Source organism: Salvelinus namaycush, chromosome 3, assembly GCF_016432855.1.
Source record: "Salvelinus namaycush isolate Seneca chromosome 3, SaNama_1.0, whole genome shotgun sequence".
NCBI classification, from domain to species: domain Eukaryota; kingdom Metazoa; phylum Chordata; class Actinopteri; order Salmoniformes; family Salmonidae; genus Salvelinus; species Salvelinus namaycush.
Window position 1 is genome coordinate 45,965,816 of NC_052309.1, and position 25,447 is coordinate 45,991,262.

Below are 25,447 nucleotides of genomic sequence, written 5' to 3' on the forward strand. Positions count from 1 at the left end.
CTCTTACCTTGTAGACTGCTTACAAAGTAAGGAAACCAATATGGCATTTTGTAATTTGGGATAACTATCCCTTTAAGGTAGTGCAAACCAAGTGAATTAGCTTGACCTAGCGAGATAGGAAAGTAGGTCATGTGAGGACAACCCTGAGGAATTTACGTAGACTAATCAAGAATATCCTAGTGAATATCCTATCCTAAGGTAAACAAGAGGGCGTAGTGGTCCATAGAGAAATAACTCATAGATATGTATGCTAGCAATGGAATACATCAAGGGAAGTGAAGGCAAGTGAATTGAAAATTAGCAGTCATTCATCCTCATTTAGATAACAGCAGAATACCAAGCCGTTCCACAGCGGAAATGGGGGGATTCATCCCAACCCTGACCTATACTAATACGTTTCCTGTTGTGAGTGAAAGTTCAATCTAAATATGCTCTCTGTGCCATGTGGCTCTATGTCACCATGTCACACCAGAAGAGGTTTAATGGCCCCAATTGAAGCAATCAGAGGAGTGATTGGTGTGATCCTGGTTGCGTCCCAAATGGCAATCTATTCCCTATGCAGTGCACTACTTTAGACCAGGGCACATTGTCACAACTAGAGACATATATAGACTTAAAAAATGCTGGGTCAATAATGACCCAATTCTGTAACCCAGTGCTGGATCGCTATAGTACATACCCAGCACTGGATTATTTTGACCCAGCACTGTTGGGTTAGGTGAATGACCCAACATGTTAAGTTACTTGTTTTACCCATACATTTGGTTTCTTTGTCCCAACAGTGGTAATTGTTTTACTATTTTGCTGGGTTATTGTTATTCATGTATTTTTGACCTAACAGTGGGTTATTTCTTAATTTATTGCTGGGTAATTTTTTTTTACCTTCTCTATTACAGAATCTGCAAATGTTCTAAAAGTACAAACAATAACAATGTTAAAACATTACTACACAGTCTATGAAATTGTTGAAGTGACATATGGCCAATCATGACAAATTGTAGACAAATTGTCCCCCCAAAAATGCAGCTATTAATTTCAGCTACAAAATGAATCCATGCGAAGAAAGTAATTTACCCTCTACTCCCCCAACCTCTACCAGTAGTGGTGTAGTAGAGGGTATATGCCATATCAATTATTAAGGCATATGGAACAGATCAGAATGTTTAGTTTAAAATGTTGATAAGCTTTTATTTAGTCACATTCTAGGCGCAGCGATATGCACACGGCAGTAGGCCTAGGTGCGAATGTTTCAAAATGCAATTTGCGTGAAAACACCTTTCTAAAATGTGCACTGCACATGCAAGCAGTTTCATGGACAGAAATGAAAATGTCCTTTAGAAATGTAAAAAGAGGGGAGATCTAAAGATGCAACAACAATTATGTGTTGCTAATATGACTAGGATAATGCGTTTGGCTGCTAGACAATGAATGAAAACCAATAGAACAGGCAAATGCACATGAAAAACTCTTTATAAAAGAATTTCCTCCACGTTTCTATTGTCGGATTTTGGCTACAGGCTACTTTGAAGCAAGGTAAGATAAGACATGCCTTATAATATGATGTAAAACTTCTAGGTTTCATACAATTAAGGAACAGGAAAAATATAATGATGCTAATGATAGGCCTAACTTTCTTCTGCTTTCTCAAAAACCTTTTCAATTAAATGTTAACTAGCTACAAATTAGCTTATGTCTACCTACCAGAAGGATATCAGGATTATTTGCATCATACCATTTGTTTTGCAAACTCCATGTCATACGCTGCAGAAACACAGCTAACTTAACAACAGTGCTAGGTGCCTGCACACTTTAATTAAAGGTTAACTACACTAAAAAATCTATACTTCTTAGATTTTTCCTATTCCGCAAAAGTGGTCTCCTGATGTGGTTTAAGCATTGTTATGAACTTAGAACATCCAATTGAGTTTTTTTATATTAAAAGAGATATAATTTTTTTTTTTTATCATCAGAAACGTGTGAATTTCTGATTCAGTTGACAGCCTCATTTATCTGTTCGAAGGGCGGGCCGTTTGGAAACATCTAGGCAAAATTTGAGTATACCCACTCATTCAGGCAACACTACCTTCCATGTAACAATATTTAACATGATTTTATGTAAAACAACAACAATGAAACATAATGTCTTCTGACCTAGAGCCTACCCATTCCTGATGGTGAATGCCAGGGAGTAGAAGTGATTGTCCTCAAGAGTCAGAACAAAGGGTTCGGCTGTCATGTTCTTTTTGTCGCCTGGCAGAATATTCAGCCATATTGGTTCCAACCTGGGGATTAGAGAATATGACTCTAAAATGTTAAACAATAATCAAGACACACATGACACTAAGTTGGCTAGCTAGCTAGCTAGCTACCTGACGTAAAACAATACACCACACAATAGGCCTACAGAAGAAAAGCTTTCCTAGCTAGACGCAGTCTTTTGACCATATACACAGATTATCTACCTATTATTGATGCTTTATTATTTTTTATTTTTTTTGTGTTTTTAAGCTCAAATTTGATCTGATAATTATTTTTGATAGATCTAAAAGATTATTATTATTATTTTTTGCACCATATCCCTGGATCTCTGTGAATGCTTTTTGCCATTTGGCTTTTGGTAACTTCGAATGTGGACTGCATGCATCTGAAACAACGCCGCATCAGACTTGGGCAGTGCCTATATTGAAATGGTAAGGAAATCACTACAGTCCTCATGGTGAAATCCCTGAGCGGTTTCCTTTCTCTCCGGCAACTGAGTTTGTAGTGACTGGGTGTATTGATACACCATCCAAGGTGTAATTAATAACTTCACCATGCTCAAAGCAATATTCAATGTCTGCTTTTTTTTTACCCATCTACCAATTGGTACCAATCTTTGCGAGGCATTGGAAAACCTCCCTGGTCTTTGTGGTTGAATCTATGTTTGAAATGTACTGCTTGACTGAGGGACCTTACATATAATTGTACGTGTGGGGTACAGAGATGCGGTAGTCAATCAAAAATCATGCTAAACACTAAACAAGGAGTCCATGCAACTTAGTAGGTGACTTGTTAAGCACATTTTTACTCCTGAACTTATTTAGGCTTGTCATAACAAAGGGGTTGAATACTTATTGACTCAAGACATTTCAGATTTTCATTTTTCATTAATTAACTTTGATAGTATTGGGTATTGTGTTTAGGCCAGTGACCACAAAATCTCAATTTAATACATTTTAAATTCAGACCACAACACAACAAAATGTGGGAAAGTATGAGGTGTGAATACGTTCGAAGGCACTGTATTTCTACATTTTATCTCCTTAAATTCTGATTTTAAATATAATGCTAACCTTAACCCTAACCACACTGCTAACCTTATGCCTAACCCTAGCCTTAAATACATTTTTTATTTTTAGTATAGACAATTTTTTTCTATAAGTAGCTAGCTAGCTAATGCTCGACCTAGCATGCATGGGGTTAATAGCTAACATAATTATGATTGCTAGGTCTATTTGACCTGAATGGATAATTAGTAACCTTACTCACAGTTTTCCATCAGCCACAACGCCTTAGCCATTTGTCAGTCGAAAAGTAATTACACTCAGCGTCAGCTGCACTGGTAGACTTGCTACAGTTGCAACAGTCCTAATTCACAAGCTTATAAAATATATATTTGATCTTCTGGATTTGGTGGGAGTATTAACCCACTCACTGGGTCATATCTCAATAACTAAACATCAATAAACCAGCATTAACAACCCAACCATGCTCTTTTTAAAAACACAACTTAGTGACTGGAAACCGGTAAATGGGTCATCCAAACAACCCAGCATTTTGTAAAGTGTAGGGAATAGGGTGTCATTAGGACATAACCCGTGACTTTGCATTGCAGATAGAAGTTGACAGTCATTAAACCCAACCCAAAGGCTCATTATACTTTTTATCTTTAATACGTTTTGTTGGTTGGTTTCTGTCAGGTGCTGGTGTGTTGTGGATGTGCGTGTGTGCGTGCGTGCGTCGATGCCTGTGTGTGTGTGGTGCGTGTATATATGGCTGTGTTACGGTGTGCTTGTGTCCCCATCTGTAACGTATAATTCTCACAGTTTTTTCTGCCATAGGCCTGGTCGTGGAAGGAGACCGTCTTGGAGTCAGGGACGTCTGGCCGATACACCGTGGAGACGGTGAGCACCGAGGAGGGGGTCATCTCCACCCTCACCATGAGTAACATCGTCCCTGCTGACTTCCAGACCATCTACAACTGCACTGCCTGGAACAGCTTTGGGTCTGACACAGAGATCATTACACTGAAGGAACAAGGTACACAAACTCCCTTTGTACCACTTCAATCAATTCCTCATTCAATCAATGGCAGATGTGTATAAAGATGCCAGCTTTCATGCACTTACAATATATGCCTTGTTTGCTAAGTTTGCCATGTTATAGCTTTCTCTGTGTTGTTCTAAAGTCTAACCACACTGTGTGTTTTCTCAGAATGTTTACGCAGTGGACACGTGTGTTTTTGTATCAAACGGTGTGGTCTGTGTTGGTACATGTATGTGGGTGAGAGAGTATGTGTTTGAGACCGAGATTTGGGATCTGAGAGAAAGTGGGTAAATTAAAGAGAAAGACAGAGAAGCAGAGAGTTTGTGTTTTGTGGAAGTGCAGTTATGCCTGGGAGAGTAAGGATATTGCCGTGATCACTTCAAGCATGAGGGCAATGACTTCGTGATAAGCCTTTTACTTGGGTAAATGTCAACAATTTCAATCTGTGAAATTCTGCAACGGCATCCAATTTGTAATCTAATTTACGACGCCTCAATTGGTTAAAGCTTCACATATGATTTCTTTGAAATATTTATTCTAAATGAGATGATGTTCTCATTTATATCCCCTTTCTATTAGGTCTCTTCCTTCTAAAGTACTAAACTATCTGTTTTCAAAGGGATCGTGGAAATTGCAATTCTGTAACAATTCATTTCAATGGAGGATCTTACTAGAGGCAACCTTGCTCTTAAAGTGAATTAATTAACTAGACCTCGACTAGCCACAGGCTTATACACTGATCTTTAAGACAACTCCGTTCAACCAATCAGCCCCTGAAGCCTATGAACTTATTCACAACATTTAGAACATCACTTGTTATAAAGTGGTAAACCTCTCAGCCATTTGAAGTAAATGTGCATAATGGGTGTCAAGTGTCAGTGCTGTAAATGGTACTGTAAAAGGTTTTCAAAGTTTGCCATTCGCGAGTTGCGTTCGCCTTTGCATTAGGAACATATTAGGAACACCTTCCTCATATGGAGTTGCACTGCCTTTTGTCCTCAGAACAGCCTCAATTCGTCGGGGCATGGACTACAAGGTATCGAAAAGCGTTCCATAGGGATGCTAGACCATGTTGACTCCAGTGCTTCCCGCAGTTGTGTCAAGTTGGCTGGATGTCCTTTGGGTGGTGGACCATTCTTAATACACAAGGGAAACTGTTGAGAGTGAAAAACCCAGCAGCACTGCAGTTCTTGACACACTGAAACCGATGCACATGGCACCTCTTACCATACTCCGTTCAAAGGCACTTCAATCTTTTGTCTTGCCCATTCACCTTCTAAACGGCACACATACACAATCCATGTCTGAATTGTCTTAAGGCTTGAAAATCCTTCTTTAACCTGTCTCTCCTTCATCTACACTGATTGATGTGGATTTAACAGGTGACACCAATAAGTGATCATAGCTTTCACCTGGATTCACCTGGTCAGTTTATGTCAGTTGTTCCTAACTCCGGTCCTCATATACCCCACCAGTACACCTTTTGATTGTAGCCCTGAACATGTGCACCTGATTAAACTTGTCAACTAACCATCAGGCCATCAATAAATTGAATCAGGTATGTTTGTCCGGGGCTACAACAAAAATGTGTGCTGTTGGGTGTACTCAAGGACTCGATTTGGGAACCACTGGTGTTTTGACATGGAAAGAGCAGTTTCTAATGTTTTGTACACTCAGTGTATACGACATGATGTAAGACTACTGTGGTTCAAAACAATGTGTCTTCCTTGATTTTCTTTCTTGCATTAACTGTATGACTGAACCACCCTGTACGGTGTCCATATCAGCCTCAGTCTCATCAGGACTTCTAACATGGACACCGAACCAATGTCTTTGCTCCATGTCTTCTCAGAGTCCCTCCGATTGGCTGTAATCATAGGAGTGGCTGTGGGGGCCTTCCTTGCCCTCATTGTTCTCATGGGCACATTGGGTGCCTTCTGCTGTGCCCGCTTCCAGAGGAGTAAGTGCATTTTAAAACCCTATGCTTTCTGGGACAGCCAAAGAGTTCATTAAAACACCCTTGGTTTCACAGTAAAAGGGTTTAGTAGACGCTCTTGGTTTCACAGTCAAACATTTTTTTCTATGCCTATCAATATGCTATGTTGTGCTTAATATGAGTCCCATTGGAATGTTAAGCTTCATGGTTTTAGGATATCAGCTGAACTATAAGAAATCCTTTGAGATTACACATTTGATGGTACATAAAGCTGAAACTATGGTACTTCTATTTCCCTCCCTTTTTATCAAATCTATTGCAAAAGTGCCCATTTACGGACCTAAAAAGCTGAGCATTATCTGCAGCCAGACTCTAACATAATATTTCTTGCTTGAAGCCGTCTGGTGCCCTAAAGCAATATCCTTATCTGATTTAAAGCCCATCCTATACAGTGGGGTGTCAAGATACAGCACACAGATATCTGATCAATGTAGACTGTTGTTGTTTACAACAGAAGACATTCAGTGTGGAGATACAGCCCACAGATATCCGGTCAATGTTATCTGCTGTTAACCATGTTGCTGTTGTTGTTGTTGTTGTTGTTTACCCCAGAAGACGTTCACCTCGTCATGTCCTCCCTACCCGTCTCCATCGCCTCTTGCCAGAGAGACCTTGCAGGCAAAATGAAAACCGAGAGTAAGTCACCTTTGTATATAGGTCCCTCCAGGATACTGCAATTCCCTGTATATTATGCGAGGGTTTGCTAATTTGACCAATCACTGCATCTTTTCCTCATAAATCAGTCAAATCATTGCAATATTATCACATAAAATTGACCCATCACCGCAGTACAAATCGAAGACTCGCAATTTCAACCAATCACTGCAGATTTACCGCATATGGTTCAATCAAGCCACAAGTCAACAAACTTTTTCCCTCAACAGCACATTTACGCAACAAATTTGACAATCATTGCGTATTGCCATGCAAAATGTCAGAACTAAAATGTCCGCAAACATCACACAAAACCCCAGCTTAATCCTGGAGGGGCTGGTATATATGATTGTATATGATTTTACAATGTCAGTGGCTGTCGATAAAGCAATTACGTTTATTTCACTAGTACCATGCATACGTGCTACATACGTAAATATCCATGCGATTAATGTCCATGAACGACAGCAATCACTGCTGTCTGTTTACAGAATAAGGAGCCTGCCAACATGAGGATAGGATTGTACAGTATATGATTATCACCAATTTCAGTGACACTCTAGTATACAGTCAGTGCCCTATATAAGGTCTATAACACATAAATAAGCAGCACGACACCTTTATAATCTAAACATTCATAAATGCTTCAAGCTCCCATCAAGATATCTGAGCAGCTTTTGAGGCCGCACAAAGGTGGTATGATCTAGTGCCAGTTGACTTATGTCAGTGGTGCCCATCAGTTTCCCTGTCTCTCTCCAGATCTCAAGGGAGTGGTTTTGGCAAAAAACGACATCCGGGTGGAGATTGTTCACAAGGATCACAACGCAGCTCGGGAAACAGAGGAGCATACAGCCATCAAGCAGATAATGGTAAATTGAACGCTACTCTACCTCATCTCTCCTCTCTGCATGTAATATGCGAGTCCATCGATACACACTCTATGTAGTACATCAGAATCAATTGAAAAAGTTCTAATTGACAGTTCATTGAAGAGCATTTTCCATTCTACAGTACATCTACAGGTATAGGATCTTAATTTGAGCCAGTTTCCTAAAAACACCAGGAAAATATTCCTGCAGCAACAGGAAATGTGAGTTATTATGTGGATTATAATTAATGGATATCTTTTTTAGGGGTTGATACATTTTTCATAAGGGAAAATCTAATGGAAATTAAACTTTAGCAGCCTTTTTAAACCTCAAATACACTACACTTTTTAAACGTCTCCTGCAACAGGGTGATCAAATTAAGATCATACATCTGTATCTATCTAACAGGCTTTCTGCAAACACACGAACCCAAAGAGCTCAAATAGACATGGCATTTTACTCAGGGATATAGTGTTGAAAAGGAAAAGTGGGTAAACCCTGTAATCTCTCCCAGATGGACAACCATGCTTACTTCGTGTAAATAGGCACTTAAATGCTATTAACTAAATAAAAAGGTGCGTAAACATTGTTGCATGTGTTTACCCCCCACTACATCCCTAATACTACATGCATATCAAACGGCCTGTGTGTGACATGTCTGCTCCCTTGACGTCTCAGATTGAGCGAGGGGAGTTCCAGGCGCAGGAGTCTGTGCTGAAGCAGCTGGAGGTCCTACAAGAGGAAGAGAAGGAGTTCCAGCACATTAAGGTGGGCACAGAAACAGGCATAAAGGAGGCGGTCAATATAACATTAGTCCTAAAATGTACAGCGAATAAGGTGGGCACAGAGCCAGGTATACAGGGGGCAGTGATACAACATTAGTAGAAATGTCCTAAAATGTGCACCATATTGTAGTTCAAGGAGGAACATGTATTCTATTCAGTTAGTACTCCTATTCTGTTTGTTATTTTTCACAAAGAATGACTCTTGTTTTTTCTGCTCAGATTTAAGGAATGTTAGATATTTTCTTTCATGTCATTTGACAATTGCACTGGTTCCAATCAAAGTGTACATTTGTTGAATGACATAAAAATAAAAAATAAAGCTCTTTGGTAACACACCAGTGGTGGGTTTGGCATGGAAAGAAGGAAGCATATGCAGAAAAGTACCTCATACCTACTGTAAAATATGGTGGTGGATATTTGATGTTATTTGGGCTATTTTGCTTCCACTGGGCCTGGGGCCTTTGTTAAGATCAACAGCATCATGAACTTTACCAAGTAGCAGGATATTTTTGCCAAAAACCTGGTTGCCTTTGCCAAGAGGCTGAAACTTGGCCACAAGTGGATCTTCCAGCAAGACAATAACCCCATGTACATCAAAACCCACAAATAAATGGTTAATTGACCACAAAATCAACATTTTGCAATGGCCATCTCAGTCTCCGGGCTTGAACCCCATTGAAAACCTGTGGTTTTGAATTGATTTAGGGCAGCCATAAGCACAGACAAAGGATATCAATGAACTGGAAATAGTATGTATGGACTAATGCTCTCAGATCCCTTCCAATGTGTTCTTCAATCTCAAAAAACATTTTAGAAAAAGGCTCAGTGTCGTTATCCTTGCAAGGGGAGGGTGCTGGAGTCCTGAAAACAGGGGATCCAATAATTGATTTTGTTAAATAAATCTCTTTCTCTGAACAATTGTATTGGTATAAAATAATATTATTCTTGTTTTTTAGCGTACATCACAGCTCAGTATTTATATTTATTTTATACAGTCTTTTTTGCTCATCTTTATCAAGGGATCAAAAAATGTTGGACCCCACTGTATATAACCAAGTATGATATGCGGGAGGAAAGATTCATCGAAATGCATTAAGAGGTCACCGTCGTTATTGTGGATAAGGAGTAGGATTGTGGGGTATGTAGGCTGTTCATACTGCAGTATGACGCATTAAAGGGTTAGTTCACATAAAACAAAGATCTACTCTTTTTTTTCGACTTATGGTATTGTCAATTCATCCAGACATTTAAGCCCATTGGCATTGCTCAAACTGTTTGAATGAAAAGACAACAGACTAGGTAATCCGGAAATAGGCACGGATATGCAATATCATTTGGGATATTGGAAACTTCCACTTTCAAAGGCTTAATTTAAGCCTGTTCCATGACACCTTTGAACCTTGACCCTGACTCTTATCTGTGAGGCTACCCCTTCTCCATCTCCCAGGTCAGATGTGTTATCTGCTGATATATTCTCATAAATCTTCCTCGGCTAATTCAATCCCCACCCTTGATATTCTGCTGCTTGGTGTACCATCCATTGTATCTTGCCATCTCTAATAGTGATTTGCAATAGCCCCCAGCCACAAGTACAGACAAAGATACAGAATCTGCTTGCTCTGACAGCAAAGTTTGTATTTTTCCGCCTTTGGAATGGCGGCAGGCAAAGTTTATCTCCCTCCTCCAGGAATCGAACAATCAGTTAATTCCAAGAAAGGAAATGGAGTAACATAGAGAGAATAAGAGAAGGAAGGTGGGAAAAACGCTTTAAACACGTAGGCCGTTATTGAAAATAAACTACCGTGGCAATTTTTCCACATACAGTATGCTGCTCCTACATGTGATATCATCAAGGCCATTTAATTGGCTGATAGCAGGATTTGTCTTCGTGGGAGGTGACTATTTCACACCCCAAAAGCAAGTAATCTATTTTTCACATGTTCGCACGCATCTGCCTGTTTCTTCGTTTTTCCCATCATTCTTATGAATAGCAGTTAATTTGGATGTGACTGACCTTGGTCACAATAAGGCAAGCATTTGAATACATGAGAAACAATGGGTATTGCTGTGTCACAGCTTGAGACCACCTAGGTTTACGGCATAAATACCTGTTGATGAAGCCTGACATAGAAGTCAAGTTTATACTCTGCTTATGCACTCCGGGGTGAAGTTTCCCCTAGGTACAGATCTAGGACCCCCTTACCCTTCCCCATTTCTTACCTTAACAATTAGTGTGGGAAATGTCAAACTGACCCTTTACCCTACTCTATGTTGATGCTCTTTGTTGAAGAAACAGCTGGGGGATCAGCCTCACACAGAACACCAATAATGTAAGTGGTGCCTCAAAGAATTTATATTATTCATCATTAAGTGCATATATTCATAACCAAAACGACGCAGCATAACTCTTCCCGGTTCAAATGAAAGCCAATGACTGGCTCATCAAAAGAGGAATGGCAGACATTAGATGGTTCTGTATGACTGTGCTGACGCAGATAAGGGAACAGATGAGCCTCTTTCAAACTGTAATCATCAATCTTTCAGTGAGTTATCTTTTTATTTAAAAAAAATTTTTTAACCTTTATTTAACTAGGCAAGTCAGTTAAAGAACAAATTCTTATTCACGATGACGGCCTACCAAAAAGCAAAAGTCCTCCTGCGGGGACGGGGACTGGGTAAAAAAAAGAAATGTAGGACAAAACACCCCATCACGACAAGAGACACCACAACAATACATAAAAAGAGACCTAAGAAAACAACACAGCATGGCAGCAACACATGACAACACAGCATGGTAGCAATACAACATGACAACAACACAGTGGCAACACAACATGGCAGCAGCACAACATAGCAGTAGCATAAAACATGGTACAAACATGGTACAAACATTTGGGAACAGACACAAAGGGCACAGCACAAAGGGCAAAGAGGTAGAGACAACAATACCTCACGCGAAGCAGCCACAAGTGTCCATGATTGAGTCTTTGAATGAAGAGATGGAGATAAAACTGTCCAGTTTGAGTGTTTTTTGCAGCTCGTTCAAGTCGCTAGTTGCAGCTAACTGAAAATTGGAACGACCCAGGGATGTGTGTGCTTTGAGGACCTTTAACAGAATGTGACTGGCAGAACGGGTGTTGTATGTGATAGCGGGGAGTGAGGCCTAAGAGGGTTTTATAAATAAGCATCACCAGTGGGTCTTGCAATGGGTAGAAATCAGTGGAGGCTGGTGACTTGAAAATAATTAAGGAGGATGGGAGACCCACGGTATAGGCGCAGAACGCACGGAGACCAAAGTGTGCTTCAAAAATCATAAAATATTAATTATTTAAACTAAAGCATTTAATAAAGACATTTATAGTACAATATTATGGGGAAGGGGAATGAGAGGGGTACTTACACAGTGTTGGAAAGGGATCACAGCAGTGATTGAATGAGGGTGTGTGGCATGAGTTGAGGTGTTCAGAGGACAGTTTTTTACTGGGAAGACAAAAAACAATGACACAGGACACTACACAGTTAGACAACATAGCTAATAATGAGTTAGTCTAAGCAAGGAGTAAAATCTTTGATGTGTAGTAACGTGATTGTGTAATAATGTGTAGTAATTGTGATTGATTCTACATACAGGAATGAGAGAAAATTGATAGGGGTAATCATTGTGCTTGGAAGGGAAACATTCAATGTGCCAGTGGATGAGTGGGCACATGAGACATAGTGGCTTCAGTTAATTTATTTTATTTATTTCACTTTTATTTAACCAGGTAGGCCAGTTGAGAACAAGTTCTCATTTACAACTGCGACCTGGCCAAGATAAAGCAAAGCAGTGCGACAAACACAACACAGAGTTACACATGGGATAAACAAACGTACAGTCAATAACACAACACAAAAATCTATGTACAGTGTGTGCAAATGTAGTAAGATTAGGGAGGTAAGGTAATAAAATAAAGAAAGAAATGCACACCTATTTAGGCGAGGTGCTGGCGAGGTGCTGCGGGATGGAACGCCTGGAGCTGTTTAGCATCACCCCTCCACAGAACAAAAATATCATCAATATACCGTTTACAAATAATGATGTTAGGCAAGAAAACATTTTTGAGAGGATTGAAAATAGACTGTTTCTCCATGTAACCCACATACAAGTTAGCATAGTTAGGAGCCATGGGGGATCCCCTAGCAGTACCCTTCGTCTGAATAAAGAAATCATTTAGAAACATGAAGTAGTTGTGTGTGAGTACTATTTCAGCCAATGTTATAATGCATGCACTGGAAGTGTCACGTTCCTGACCTATTGTTCCTTTTTTCTTTTATTTATTTAGTTGGTCAGGGCGTGAGTTGGGGTGGGTTGTCTTGTTTAAGGGGTTTTTAGTATGTATGGGGTTGTGTTCAGTGTAGGTGTTTAGGAAAGTCTATGGTTGCCTGATTTGGTTCTCAATCAGAGACAGCTGTTTATTGTTGTCTCTGATTGGGAGCCATATTTAAGGCAGCCATAGGCTTTAGGTGTTTGTGGGTAATTGTCTATGTTCTATGTTGCATGTATGCACTTAGTTCTGTTTAGCTTCACGATCGTTTGTTTTGTTCATTTTGTAAGTTTTGTTTTTTCCTTCATTAAAGAAGATGTATTTTTCACGCGCTGCGCCTTGGTCCTCTCTTTATCAAGAAGACGATCGTGACAGGAAGGCAGTTCATTAGGGTTACGTTGCAGAAGAAAATGTTCCATAGCTTCAATACCGCCCTCGTGTGGAATATTTGTGTATAACGACTCAACATCAAAAGTAACTAACAAAGTATTCCTCGGGAGGATGTAGCCAAATTGTATCTATGATCGTACACTATCCATTTATGTTTTTTGTATGCTATTTTAATATGAGAATTAACCAATGATATCAGGCCACACCCGGCCATGATTACAGACACCTGTGTGCCTTTTGACACTATATAAATGAGTCATCCCACAGTGTTTGTCATTATACCCTGATGAAGACAGCTTGTCTGTCGAAACATTGGACATAAATATTTTTGCATCTGAGCTCCTAGATTGTGCGGCTCTCCTTTATTTTTTAAGGCAATAAATAGGCCGTAGAGGCGATATAATTACAATTTAGCATTAACACTGGAGTGATAGATGATGATGCGCAAGTAGAGATACTGGGGTGCAAAAGAGCAACAACAAAAAAATAACAATATGGGGATGAAGTAGTTGGGTGTGCTAATTATAGATGGGCTGTGTACAGGTACAGTGATCATTAAGCTGCTCTGACAGCTGATGCTTAAAGTTAGAGAGGGAGATATAAGTCACCAGCTTCAGTGATTTTTGCAATTCGTTCCAGTCATTGGCAGCAGAGAACTGGAAGGAAAGGATGCCAAGAGTAGGTGTTGGCTTTGGGGATGACCAGTGAAATATACCTGCTGGAGCGCGTGCTATGGGTGGGTGTTGCTATGGTGACCAGTGAGCTGAGATAAGGCAGGGCTTTACCTAGCAAAGCCTTATAGATGACCTGTAGCCAGTGGGTTTGGCGATGAATATGTAGCGAGGGCCAGCCAACGAGAGCATACAGGTCTCAGTGGTGGGTAGTATATGAGGCTTTAGTGACAAAACGGATGGCACTGTGATAGACTACATCCAATTTGCTGAGTAGAGTGTTGGAGGCTATTTTGTAAATGACATCGCCAAAGTCGAGGATCGATAGGATAGTCAGTTTTACAAGGGTATGTTTGGCAGCATGAGTGAAGGAGGCTTTGTTGCGAAATAGGAAGCCGATTCTAGATTTGATTTTGGATTGGAAATGCTTAATGTGAGTCTAGAAGGAGAGTTTACAGTCTAACCAGACACCTAGGTATTTGTATTTGTCCACATAATCTAAGTCAGAACCGTCCAGAGTAGTGATGCTGGATGGGCGGGCAGGTGTGGGCAGCGATCGGTTGAAGAGCATGCATATAGTTTTACTTGCGTTTAAGAGCAGTTGGAGGCCACGGAAGGAGAGTTGTACGGCATTGAAGCTCGTCTAGAGGTTATTTAACACAGTGTACAAAGAAGGACCAGAAGTATACAGAATGGTGTTGTCTGCGTAGAGGTGGATCAGAGAATAACCAGCGGCAAGAGCGACATCATTGATGTATACAGAGAAGAGAGTCGGCCCGAGAATTGAACCCTGTGGCACCCCCATAGAGACTGCCAGAGGTCCGGACAACAGGCCCTCCGATTTGACACGCTGAACTCTATGTGAGAAGTAGTTGGTGAACCAGGCGAGGCAATCATTTGAGAAACCAAGGCTGTTGAGTCTGCCGATAAGAATGTGGTGATTGACAGAGTCAAAAGCCTTGGCCAGGTCGATGAAGACGGCTGCACAGTACTGTCTTTTATCGATGGCGGTTATGATATTGTTTAGTACCTTGAGCGTGGCTGAGGTGCGCCTATGACCAACTCGGAAACCAGATTGCATAGTGGAGAAGGTACGGTGGGATTCGAAATGGTCGGTGTTCTGTTTGTTAACTTGGCTTTCAACATTTTTAGAAAGGCAAGGCAGGATGGATATAGGTCTGTAACAGTTTGGGTCTAGAGCAGTGGTTCTTAACCTTGTTGGTGGTACTGAACCCCACCAGTTTCATATTCGCATTCACCGAACCCTTCATAATTGGAAAAATAAAATATGATTTTTTCAAATTCAAAACATAGGTATATATTTTACTGGTGCACAAAATTAACCGTGCATCAACATCAACACCGTGTGTTCAAAGAACAAAATCATCAAAACATGATTTTCACACAAAAACAAAAACATAATAATGAATATTTACTGCAAATCAGTGTGACTTCTGCTGTTGCCTTTCAGAGACCAGTTCAGAAATGCGCGGCTTCACCTTGGCAAGTGCCACTCTCATGTCATTTTCGCAACAAAGTCTGTTCCTTTTCTTCGTTTTTATGTCCAGAATCCTCGAAAAGGATTGCTCGCAAAGATATGTTGTAACAAACGGTATGAAAATCTCCAGAGCTTTCTTAGCAATAACAGGGTACGTTACCATTTGTTGACACCAAAACGTTGAAAGTGTTGTTGTTCTGAAGAGTTGCTGTTGAACCTGGCTCTGCTGAATTTCAATGATTTCATCGAGGTATTCATCATTGACATCTGTTGTCTCAACACTAAACGTGAACGGCTGTCTCACCCATGCTGGATATGACTCTCTTGTAGGGAAGTATCCGTCGAGAGACTTTGCAAGCTCATCTAAGTGCGTGGCAATTGCTTGCTTCAGTTCCGCGGGTACAGAAATGTCTCCGATTCCAGATACATCTTCGATCTTACTTACACAGTCTTCCAGCAGGGGAAAGTTTGCGAAGTTATCGTTCTCTGTTCGTCGTTTCCATAACGGTAGCTTTTTTTGAAAAGCCTTCAGGTTTTCCTCCGCTTCGATGATGTTGACTCCACCACCCTGCATCTTTTGATTGAGATGATTGAGAGCTGCGAAGATATCAGCCATGTACGCTAAAATGAGAATGAACTCAGAATTTTTGAAGCAATCTGCATGACAATGTTGGTGCTCTTGCAAAAACAAGGCTAATTCCACACGCACGGCAAAAACACGATTCAGCACCTGTCCCCGGGATAACCACCGAACGTTAGAATGGTACAGAAGTACCTCGAATTCAGAGCCCATTTCTTTACACAACTCACTGAAGATGCGGTGCCTCAGAGCACTAGTTCGCACATAGTTCACGCATTCCAGTACAATTTTTAATACTTCTGCCAGTTTTGGAGGCAAGGTTTGCCAACGCATGCCTGTGCAGAATACAATGCGTAACAATGATGTGTGGTGCATCGGCTTTCACTAGCGCACCAAAACCAGACTTTCTTCCCAGCATGACTGGAGCTCCGTCCGAACAAACTGCAGAAACCATATCCCACGAAAGATTGTTGTCTTTGAAGAAGTCATCCACAAGTTTCTTCACATCGGCTGCCTTAGTTGTTGTTGTAAGAGGCTTACAAAATAAAAAATCTTCCTTTATCACGTTGTCTTTCACATCGCGCACGAATACAGCAAGCTGGCTTAGATTGGAAATGTCTGTGGTCTCGTCGAGTTGAAGGCTGAATTTTGCCGGGCTTGAAATCAGATCTGCAACTACTTGAGCCAAGATGTCTTTGCTCATGTCCTCTATTCTGTCGCTGATGGTGTCATTTGAAAGAGGAATTTGGGAACTTCAGCCTCTTTTCCCAGCATGATATTCGCCATCTTCAACACAGCTGGTTTTATGAGTGTTTCACCAATGGTGTGTGGTTTGCCCTGCTTTGCGATCAGGTAAGCAACTTCGTACGATGCTGTGAGGATCGGTTTGTTGATGGGTACAAAGCCGAGAACAGGCAGAGAAGCCTTTTCATCGAATCTGGCTCTCTTCACCTTGAATTCAGCGAGCGTTGTGTTCTTGTATTTTCCATCTCCATGCAGCTTAAGGAAGTGTTCTCTTAGTTTTGCCGGTGCTAGACTAGAATTGCTCAACTTGGCATTGCAAATCATGCAGTTAGGACGCTGACTCCCATCACGTTCCGTTATACATGTGAATCCATATTGTACATATTCGTCCGACCACTTTCTTTTTTTGCTCGACATAGTAAGTATGAAGGGATTAAAATATTAAGAAAGAAATCACAAGACGTACCATCACGACAGTCACAAGTCGACTACTGAGCGCACCAAATTCCCTGCAGCACAGATAGGCCAAGCGATGTAGCGTGATCACCTGCCGCCAATGATGGCCAAGCGGGGCGTGTCATCACGAATCATATGAGTCGGATGTGTGTCTTGACCTCCGCCGAACCCCTGAGACTGACTCACCGAACCCCTGGGGTTCGATCGAACCCAGGTTAAGAACCACTGGTCTAGAGTGTCTCCCCCTTTGAAGAGGGGGATGACCGCAGCAGCTTTCCAATCTTTGGGGATCTCAGACGATACGAAAGAGAGGTTCAACAGGCTAGTAATAAGGTTTGCAACAATTTCTGCGGATCATTTTAGAAAGAGTGGGTCTAGATTGCTGATTTGTAGGGAGCCAGATTTTGCAGCTCTTTCAGAACATCAGCTGTCTGGATTTAGTTGAAGGAGAAGTGGGGGGGGGGGCTTGGGCAAGTTGCTGCGGAGGGTGCAGAGCTGTTGGCCGGGGTAGGGGTAGCCAGGTGGAAAGCATGGCCAGCCGTAGAGAAATGAATGTTGATATTTTCGATTATCGTAGATTTATCGGTATTGACAGTGTTTCCTAGCCTCAGTGCGGTGGGCAGCTGGGAGGAGGTGCTCTTATTCTCCATGGACTTTACAGTGTCCCAGAACTTTTTGGAATTAGTCCTACAGGATGCAAATTTCTGTTTGAAAAAGCTAGCCTTAGCTTTCCTAGCTGACTGTGAATATTGGTTCCTGACTTCCCTGAAAACGTGCATATCGCGGGGGATATTCAATGCTAATGCAGTACGCCACATGATGTTTTTGTGCTGGTCAAGGGCAGTCAAGTCTGGGGTGAACCAAGGGCTATATTTGTTCTTTGTTCTACATTTTTTGAATGGGGAATCTTATTTCAGTTGGTGAGGGAATTACTTTTAAAGAACAACCAGGCATCCTCTACTGACGGGATGAGGTCAAAATCCTTCCAGGATACCCGGGCCAGGTCGATTAAAAAGGCCTGCTCGCTGAAGTGTTTTAGGGAGCATTTGACAGTGATGAGGGGTGGTCGTTTGACCGCGGACCCATTATGGACGCAGGCAATGAGGCAGTGATCGCTGAGATCCTGGTTGAAGACAGCAGAGGTGTATTTAGAGGGCAAGTTGGTCAGGATGATATCTATGAGGGTGCTCATGGTTACGGATTTAGGGTTGTACCTGGTAGGTTCATTGATAATTTGTGTGAGTTTGAGGGCATCTAGCTTAGATTGTAGGACGGCCGGGGTGCAGTTTAGGTCACCTAACAGTACAAACTCTGAAGACAGATGGGGGGCAATCAATTCACATATGGTGCCCAGGGCACAGCTGGGGCTGAGGGGGGTCTATAAGAAGAGGCAATGGTGAGAGACTTATTTCTAGAAAGGTGGATTTTTAAAAGTAGAAGCTCGAATTGTTTGGACACAGACCTGAATTGTATGACAGTAGGCTGTCTGTAGGCTCTCCTCCCTGTAGGCTGTCTTGTCGTTGTTGGTAATCAAACATACCACTGCAAACTTGATGATTGAGTTGGAGGTGTGCATGGCCACGCAGTCATGGGTGAACAGGGAGTACAGGAGAGGGCTGATAACGCACCCTTGTGGGGCCCCAGTGTTGAGGATCAGCAGGGTGGAGATGTTGTTTCCTACCCTCACCACCTGGGGGCATCCCATCAGAAAGTCCAGGACCCAGTTGCACATGGCGGGATCGAGACCCAGGGTTTTGAGCTTAATGACGAGTTTGGAGGGTACTCTGGTGTTAAATGCTGAGCTGTAGTCGATGAACAGCATTCTTACATAGGTATTCCTATTGTCGAGATGGGTTAGGGCAGTGTGCAGTGTGATTGCGATTGCGTCGTCTGTGGACCTATTGGGGCGGTAAGCAAATTGGAGTGGGTCTAGGGTGTCAGGTAGGGTGGAGGTGATATGATCCTTGACTAGTCTCTCAAAGCACTTCATGATGACGGAAGTAAGTGCTACGGAGCGATAGTCATTTAGCTCAGTTACCTTAGCTTTCTTGGGAACAATTGTGGCCCTCTTGAAGCATGTGGGAACAGCAGACTGAGATAGGGATTGATTGAATATGTCCGTAAACACAGCAGCCAGCTGGTCTGCGCATGCTCTGAGGACGCGGCTAGGGATGCCGTCTGAGCCGGCAGCCTTGCAAGGGTTAACACGTTTAAATGTTTTACTCACGTTGGCTGCGGTGAAGGAGAGCCCACAGGTTTTGGTAGCGGGCCGTGTCGGTGGCACTGTATTGTCCTCAAAGCGAGCAAAGAGGTTGTTTACTTTGTCTGGGAGCAAGACATCGGGGTCTGCGACGGGGCTGGTTTTCTTTTTGTAGTCCGTGATTGACTGTGGACTCTGCCACATACTCTCGTCTTTGAGCCGTTGAATTGCGACTCTACTTTGTCTCTATACTGATGCTTAGCTTGTTTGATTGCCTTTCGGAGTGAATAGCTATACTGTTTGTATTCGGTCAAGTTTACGGTCGCCTTGCCCTGATTAAAAGCAGTTGTTCGCGCTTTCAGTTTTACGCGAATGCTGCCATAAGTCCACGGTTTCTGGTTGGGGAAGATTTTAATAGTCGCCGTGGGTACAACATCACCGATGCACTTGCTAATAAACTCGCTCACCGAATCAGCGTATACATCAATGTTGTTGTTCGACGCTATCTGGAACATATCCCAGTCCACGTGATCGAAGCAATCTTGAAGCGTGGAATCAGATTGGTTGGACCAGCTTTGAACAGACCTGAGCACGGGCGTTTCCTGTTTTAGTTTTTGTCTATAGGCTGGGAGCAACAAAATGGAGTCGTGGTCAGATTTGCCGAAAGGAGGGCGAGGGAGGGCTTTGTATGTGTCGCGGAAGTTAGAGTAGCAATGATCCAGAATTTTGCCAGCCCGGGTCGCGCATTCGATATGCTGATAAAATTTAGGGAGCCTGGTTTTCAGATTAGCCTTGTTAAAATCCCCAGCTACAATAAATGCATCTTCAGGATATGTGGTTTCCACTTTACATAGATTGCAATGAAATTCTTTCAGGGCCGTCGAGGTGTCTGCTTGGGGGGGATATACACTACTGTGATTATAATCGGAGAGAATTCTCTTGGTAGATAATGCGGTCGGCATTTGATTGTAAGTAATTCTAGGTCAGGTGCACAAAATTACTTGAGTTCCTGTATTTTGTCATGATCACAACACGACTCGTTAATCATAAGGCATACACCCCCACCCTTCTTCTTACCAGAGAGATGTTGTTTCTGTCGGCGGTGGCTGTACCAACTCTGATAACGTATCCCGAGTGAGCCATGTTTCCGTGAAACAGAGAATGTTACAATCTCTGGTGTCTCTCTGGAAGGCAACCCTTGCTCGGATTTCGTCTACCTTGTTGTCAAGAGACTGGACATGGCGAGTAGTATACTCGGGAGCGGTGGGCGATGTGCCTCCGTCTACGGAGCCTGACCAGAAGACTGCTCTGTCTGCCTCTTCTGCGGCGCCGTTGTTTTGGGTCGCCTGCTGGGATCCAATCCATTGTCCTGGGTGGTGGTCCAAACAGAGGTTCTATCTCTATGAATTTAAATCAGACATCTCAAAATTCATAAAGTCAAACACAGACCGCGCATCTTGCCCACGTGACACATCAAAGTAGCCCAAGAAACATTCCTGAATAAAGCCCTGATCATCCACATACCTGACAACTGCAAGCAGACTGGTGGTACCATAGGTCCCAGAGTGGGGGGGCAATTTTTGCCCCTTGGGGCCTGGAGTTTTTCCTTATAAGTTAACCTAACTAGGAAACTCTGGACCCTATAAGGTATGGCAGTGATTAATCAACTGTATCAAAGGTTTTATATGGGCTATGATGGGACCAGTTTTTCCTAATCAAGTTACATGGTTTTAAAAAAAACTCCTGAAAAACAATTCTGGCCCTGGGGGGATGAAAACCCTGTCAAACTGCAGCTACCTTATATTTGTTCATACAAATTATATTTAGACTAGATTAGGAGGGGTATTTCCTCTACCCGGACAACAACTGATAGACAATAGAACTCACAGGGCTGAGCTTGCTTTATGCATGTTTGCATCATGCAGGCCTATGCAATTGTAGGCCTTATAAAAACATATTCACATCTGACATCACTATTATGTTGATTGATTAATTCCAGGTAATAATTTTGGATTAAAATCGTATAGGCAGCCTAGCCAGCCCAATTTTGGATATAATCTAAATTTGATCACATTCACATTTTCTCCTGACACACAAATTGACTATAAATACATAACGTTACCAATTAGTTTACCCTGACCAGATGGACAGGGTGCATAGGCTGTATGCAGCTGCTCTTATTAGTAGCCTACAGTTGATCAGACAGAAAAATAGTCTAATTTTCATCCCATACAGCATGTCAGATTTGTAATGTTTAGGTGTAGCCTAGGCTGCTGCAACATTTATGTCATGAGTTTTTGCTTGTGTCTGTCCGGAGTGATTACGTGTTATCATCTTTCCTAAATAAATACCATAGGAAAGTGCAAAGCCTACTTGAGCGCACGTGGAAAAATGCGCTGCATCAACCTCTCTCTTTAGTCTAACATTTAATGGATGAGGCGATGGAAGCTATCAAATCATTCATAATTGTTTTCGACATCCCAGAAAAGATGTTCAGCATGTAAAGCATCGTAACGTGCAATTACAGGCGGCTTGATGATAGGCTCCCTGTTAACCAGCTATACATTTGATACCAGTTGGTATTGAACAATCTCACCTTTTCATCCTTCTTCATGAAACTGATCTCAGGCAGAGGTCAACCCTCGTTTGCAATTCTCACCTTTTCCGTGTACCGCACAGAGAATGAAAAGGGTATTTCAACAAAAAGTCCACAACAGGGGCCAGCTGAGTATAAGACTGTATCATCTGCATACAAATGGATAAGAGCACTTCCTAATGCCTGAGTTATGTTGTTGATGTAAATTGAGAAGAGCGTGGGACCTAGGATTGAACCTTGGTGTACTCCCTTGGTGACAAGCAGTGGCTGAGGCAGCAGATGTTCTGACTTTATATACTGCACTCTTTGAGAGAGGTGGTTAGCAAACCACGCCAAAGACTCCTCAGAGGCACGAATGGAAAGGTCTACCATATCAAAAACTTTGTTTCAATAAAAATAGCAGCACAACATTGCTTAGAATCAAGGGCAATGGTGACGTCATTTAAGACCTTTAAGGTTGCAGTGACACATCCATAACCTGAGCGGAAACCAGATTGCATACCAGAGAACATACAATAGACATCAAGACAGACAGGGCAAAATATAAATTGGCCTACAGAAGCAAGAAAAATTATGTGAACCCTTTGGAAATACCTGGATTTCTGAATGAATTGGTCATAAAATTTGATCTGATCTTCTTCTAGGTCACAACAATAGACAAACACAGTCTGCTTACAATAATAACACACAAACAAGTATACGTTTTCATGTCTTTATTGAACACACCGTGTAAACATTCACAATGCAAGGTGGGAAAAGTATGTGAACCCTTGGATTTAATAACTGGTTGACCCTCCTTTGGCAGGAATAACCTCAACCAAACATTTTCTGTAGTTGCGGATCTGACCTGCACAAAGGACAGGAGGAATTTTGGACCATTCCACTTTACAAAACTGTTTCATTTCAACAATATTCTGGGATGTATGGTGTGAACTGCTCTCTTGAGGTCAGTCAGAGTCAGGAATCTGACTGGGCCACTCCAGAAGGCGTATTTTCTTCTGTTGAAGCCATTCTGTTGTTGATTTACTTCTGTGTTTTGGGTCGTTGTCCTGTTGCATCACCTAACCTCTGTTGAGCTTTAATTGGCAGACAGATAGCCTTACATTCTCCTGCAAAATGTCTTGATAAAGTTGGGAATTAATGTTGATCAATTTTAGGTAATAAGATTCTCGTGTTAACGTGCAGAAAACCCAGGCTTTTACGAGAGCAGATATCAGTGAAGCAGAACTCATCAGAGCACAAGTCAGAATTGGGGCTAGCAACAGTAGATGGGCCAGGGTGTACATGCACATTTCCACGGCAGAGGACATGGAAAGCTCTGTGGTGTTGATTTTTTATGACATTTGAATGTTCATCAGATGGTTACAAAGATCATATTGTACAGAAATTTCATCAGATAACATGAATACAAAGCCGATGAGAGGTGGTTAGAATAGGATCGGAGGCCAAGAGTCTGTGTAAACAATCAGAGTTGCGAGTGTGGGAACAAACATTGTCTGTCCCATGTTTCGGTTTAAACAAGTAAGTTCATAGTCAACAAAGCATGCAGTAGTCATGGTGCAAATAGCATAAAATATTCTACACACAACAATATTTGGTGTTGTTTAGTTTAGGTGACTAGCTCCAATTCCACACAATGCTTCTCTTGATTGGACACTAGACCTGAGCACCTAGTGGCCCTCGGCAATACTGGCAAGATGCATTTCTTTACTATCACCATTGTGCCTAATGAGAAAATTAGTTTAAATAGGAACGGCTATCTGTGATTCAGATCTGAGATGTTCTTTGGCTAACAATGCAATCACAATAACCACTACCAAAATAGTAACTGCACTGACATGCCTTCCATTTTATTTGTCTCCTATCCTTACACTAAATTAACACCTCCCTTTGTGTCTTTGTCCCCTCTCCTCCACAAGGATCCAACCAATGGCTATTACAGTGTCAATACCTTCAAGGAGCACCATGGCACCCCGACTATGTCAATGGCCGCCAACCAGACCAGCGGCGCTGAGGTCAGGAACCCATTGGCTTCTTCTTCATCCACCATGGGAAAGCAGCGTGTGCCTACGGGCATGTCCTTCACAAACATCTACAACACGCTAGGTGCTGGGCCCAACCGCCTGTACGACTACAGCCAGCGCTTCGTGCTTGGCATGGGCAGCAGCTCTATCGAGTTGTGCGAGCGCGAGTTCCAGCGGGGCTCACTTAGTGACTCCAACTCCTTCATCGACACGCAGTGTGACAGCAGCGTGAGCAGCTACAGCAAGCAGGACGGCTACGTGCAGTTTGACAAGGACAGCAAGGCCTCGGCTGCCTCCTCATCTTCCCACTACTCGCAGTCGTCCTCGCAGAACTCAGACCAGACGCGGCCGCTGCAGAAACGCATGCAGACCCATGTGTAATGGCAGAAGGAGCTATGGATGGGGGTGGGTTCGGACGGGATGGGTCGAGGATAGCACCTTTGGACACTTTAAGGAACACTGCCTGACTGGTATACAGTGCTATTTTTTGTTTGGTTTGTACTCTGGTCCACCCGAGGGAGATGACGCAGTATTCCACCTTTGGCAGACGGTGGGCAACTGCGGTGTCCACATTAGGACAGCCTGAAGTCCTGCTGAGACTGAGGCTGTCGTAATATGGACATTGTACGTACCACTCTTTTTACACGTTATTTGGATTACATGGGGTACACTCTATTCCCCTTGAAACAAGCTTTTCAAACAAAAAAGATCATAACCTTGAGAGCTACAATTGGTGGAAAAAAAGATGACAATCAAAAGTCCACTTTCTAAATGAAAAATGCTCTGCTGTTGTCCCCTATTCTGTTTCAGCTAGTGGACTGCCTCAAAATGCACAGCTGTAGGTATTATTCACACGTCTGTGTCGATAAATTCCAGAATTGTTTAAATATTTATTTTCATTATGGAGGAAGACAAACTCTTGGGCCTATGTTCAGGTGCCCGGTTGGAGTTTGAAGCACAAAGGGGTATATTAAAAACCACCCGAGGCATTTCTTGTACGTGCAAGAAAATATCCTTAGATGGATAATGAAACCTCTGAGGAAATATGGTGTGAGCGGCAGGCAATGTAATAAAGACGAACACCTTGCCAACTGGCTGACCTGCAGGTCTAATATCCCTACACCTGGACAACTTTAATTCTCAACGGATTATAGATTTTGTCCCTTTTGGTTATCTAGGTAAATTCTATATTTTGCTCCTATATTTTGGATTTATGAAGATTTTTTGGCCTTTTTGATGTATGCCTTGTGAAAGTTCATTACTGAGTCACAGATCATAGATAAATGCATGGAGAAGTGGATGTGTCATACTGTTGTACTACTTCACTTGAGCTGACCTTTCAATTGCTTTGTTCACTCACAAACCGTCAGTTCCT

The 25,447-nt window shown here is 42.1% G+C and overlaps 1 protein-coding gene across 1 annotated transcript in view; it reads left to right on the top strand.

Annotated features, from left to right (window-relative positions):
• The window catches only part of LOC120043891 (kin of IRRE-like protein 3), a 203,504-nt gene extending 179,051 nt beyond the window's left edge, over window positions 1-24,453 (top strand). Inside the window, exons 11-15 of the mRNA XM_038988494.1 lie at window positions 4,101-4,299; window positions 6,158-6,265; window positions 7,715-7,824; window positions 8,503-8,592; window positions 23,968-24,453. Coding sequence (XP_038844422.1) covers window positions 4,101-4,299; window positions 6,158-6,265; window positions 7,715-7,824; window positions 8,503-8,592; window positions 23,968-24,453 — 993 coding nt within the window. The remainder of the gene's footprint in view (window positions 1-4,100; window positions 4,300-6,157; window positions 6,266-7,714; window positions 7,825-8,502; window positions 8,593-23,967) is intronic.
• Window positions 24,454-25,447: the final 994 nt, after the last annotated feature.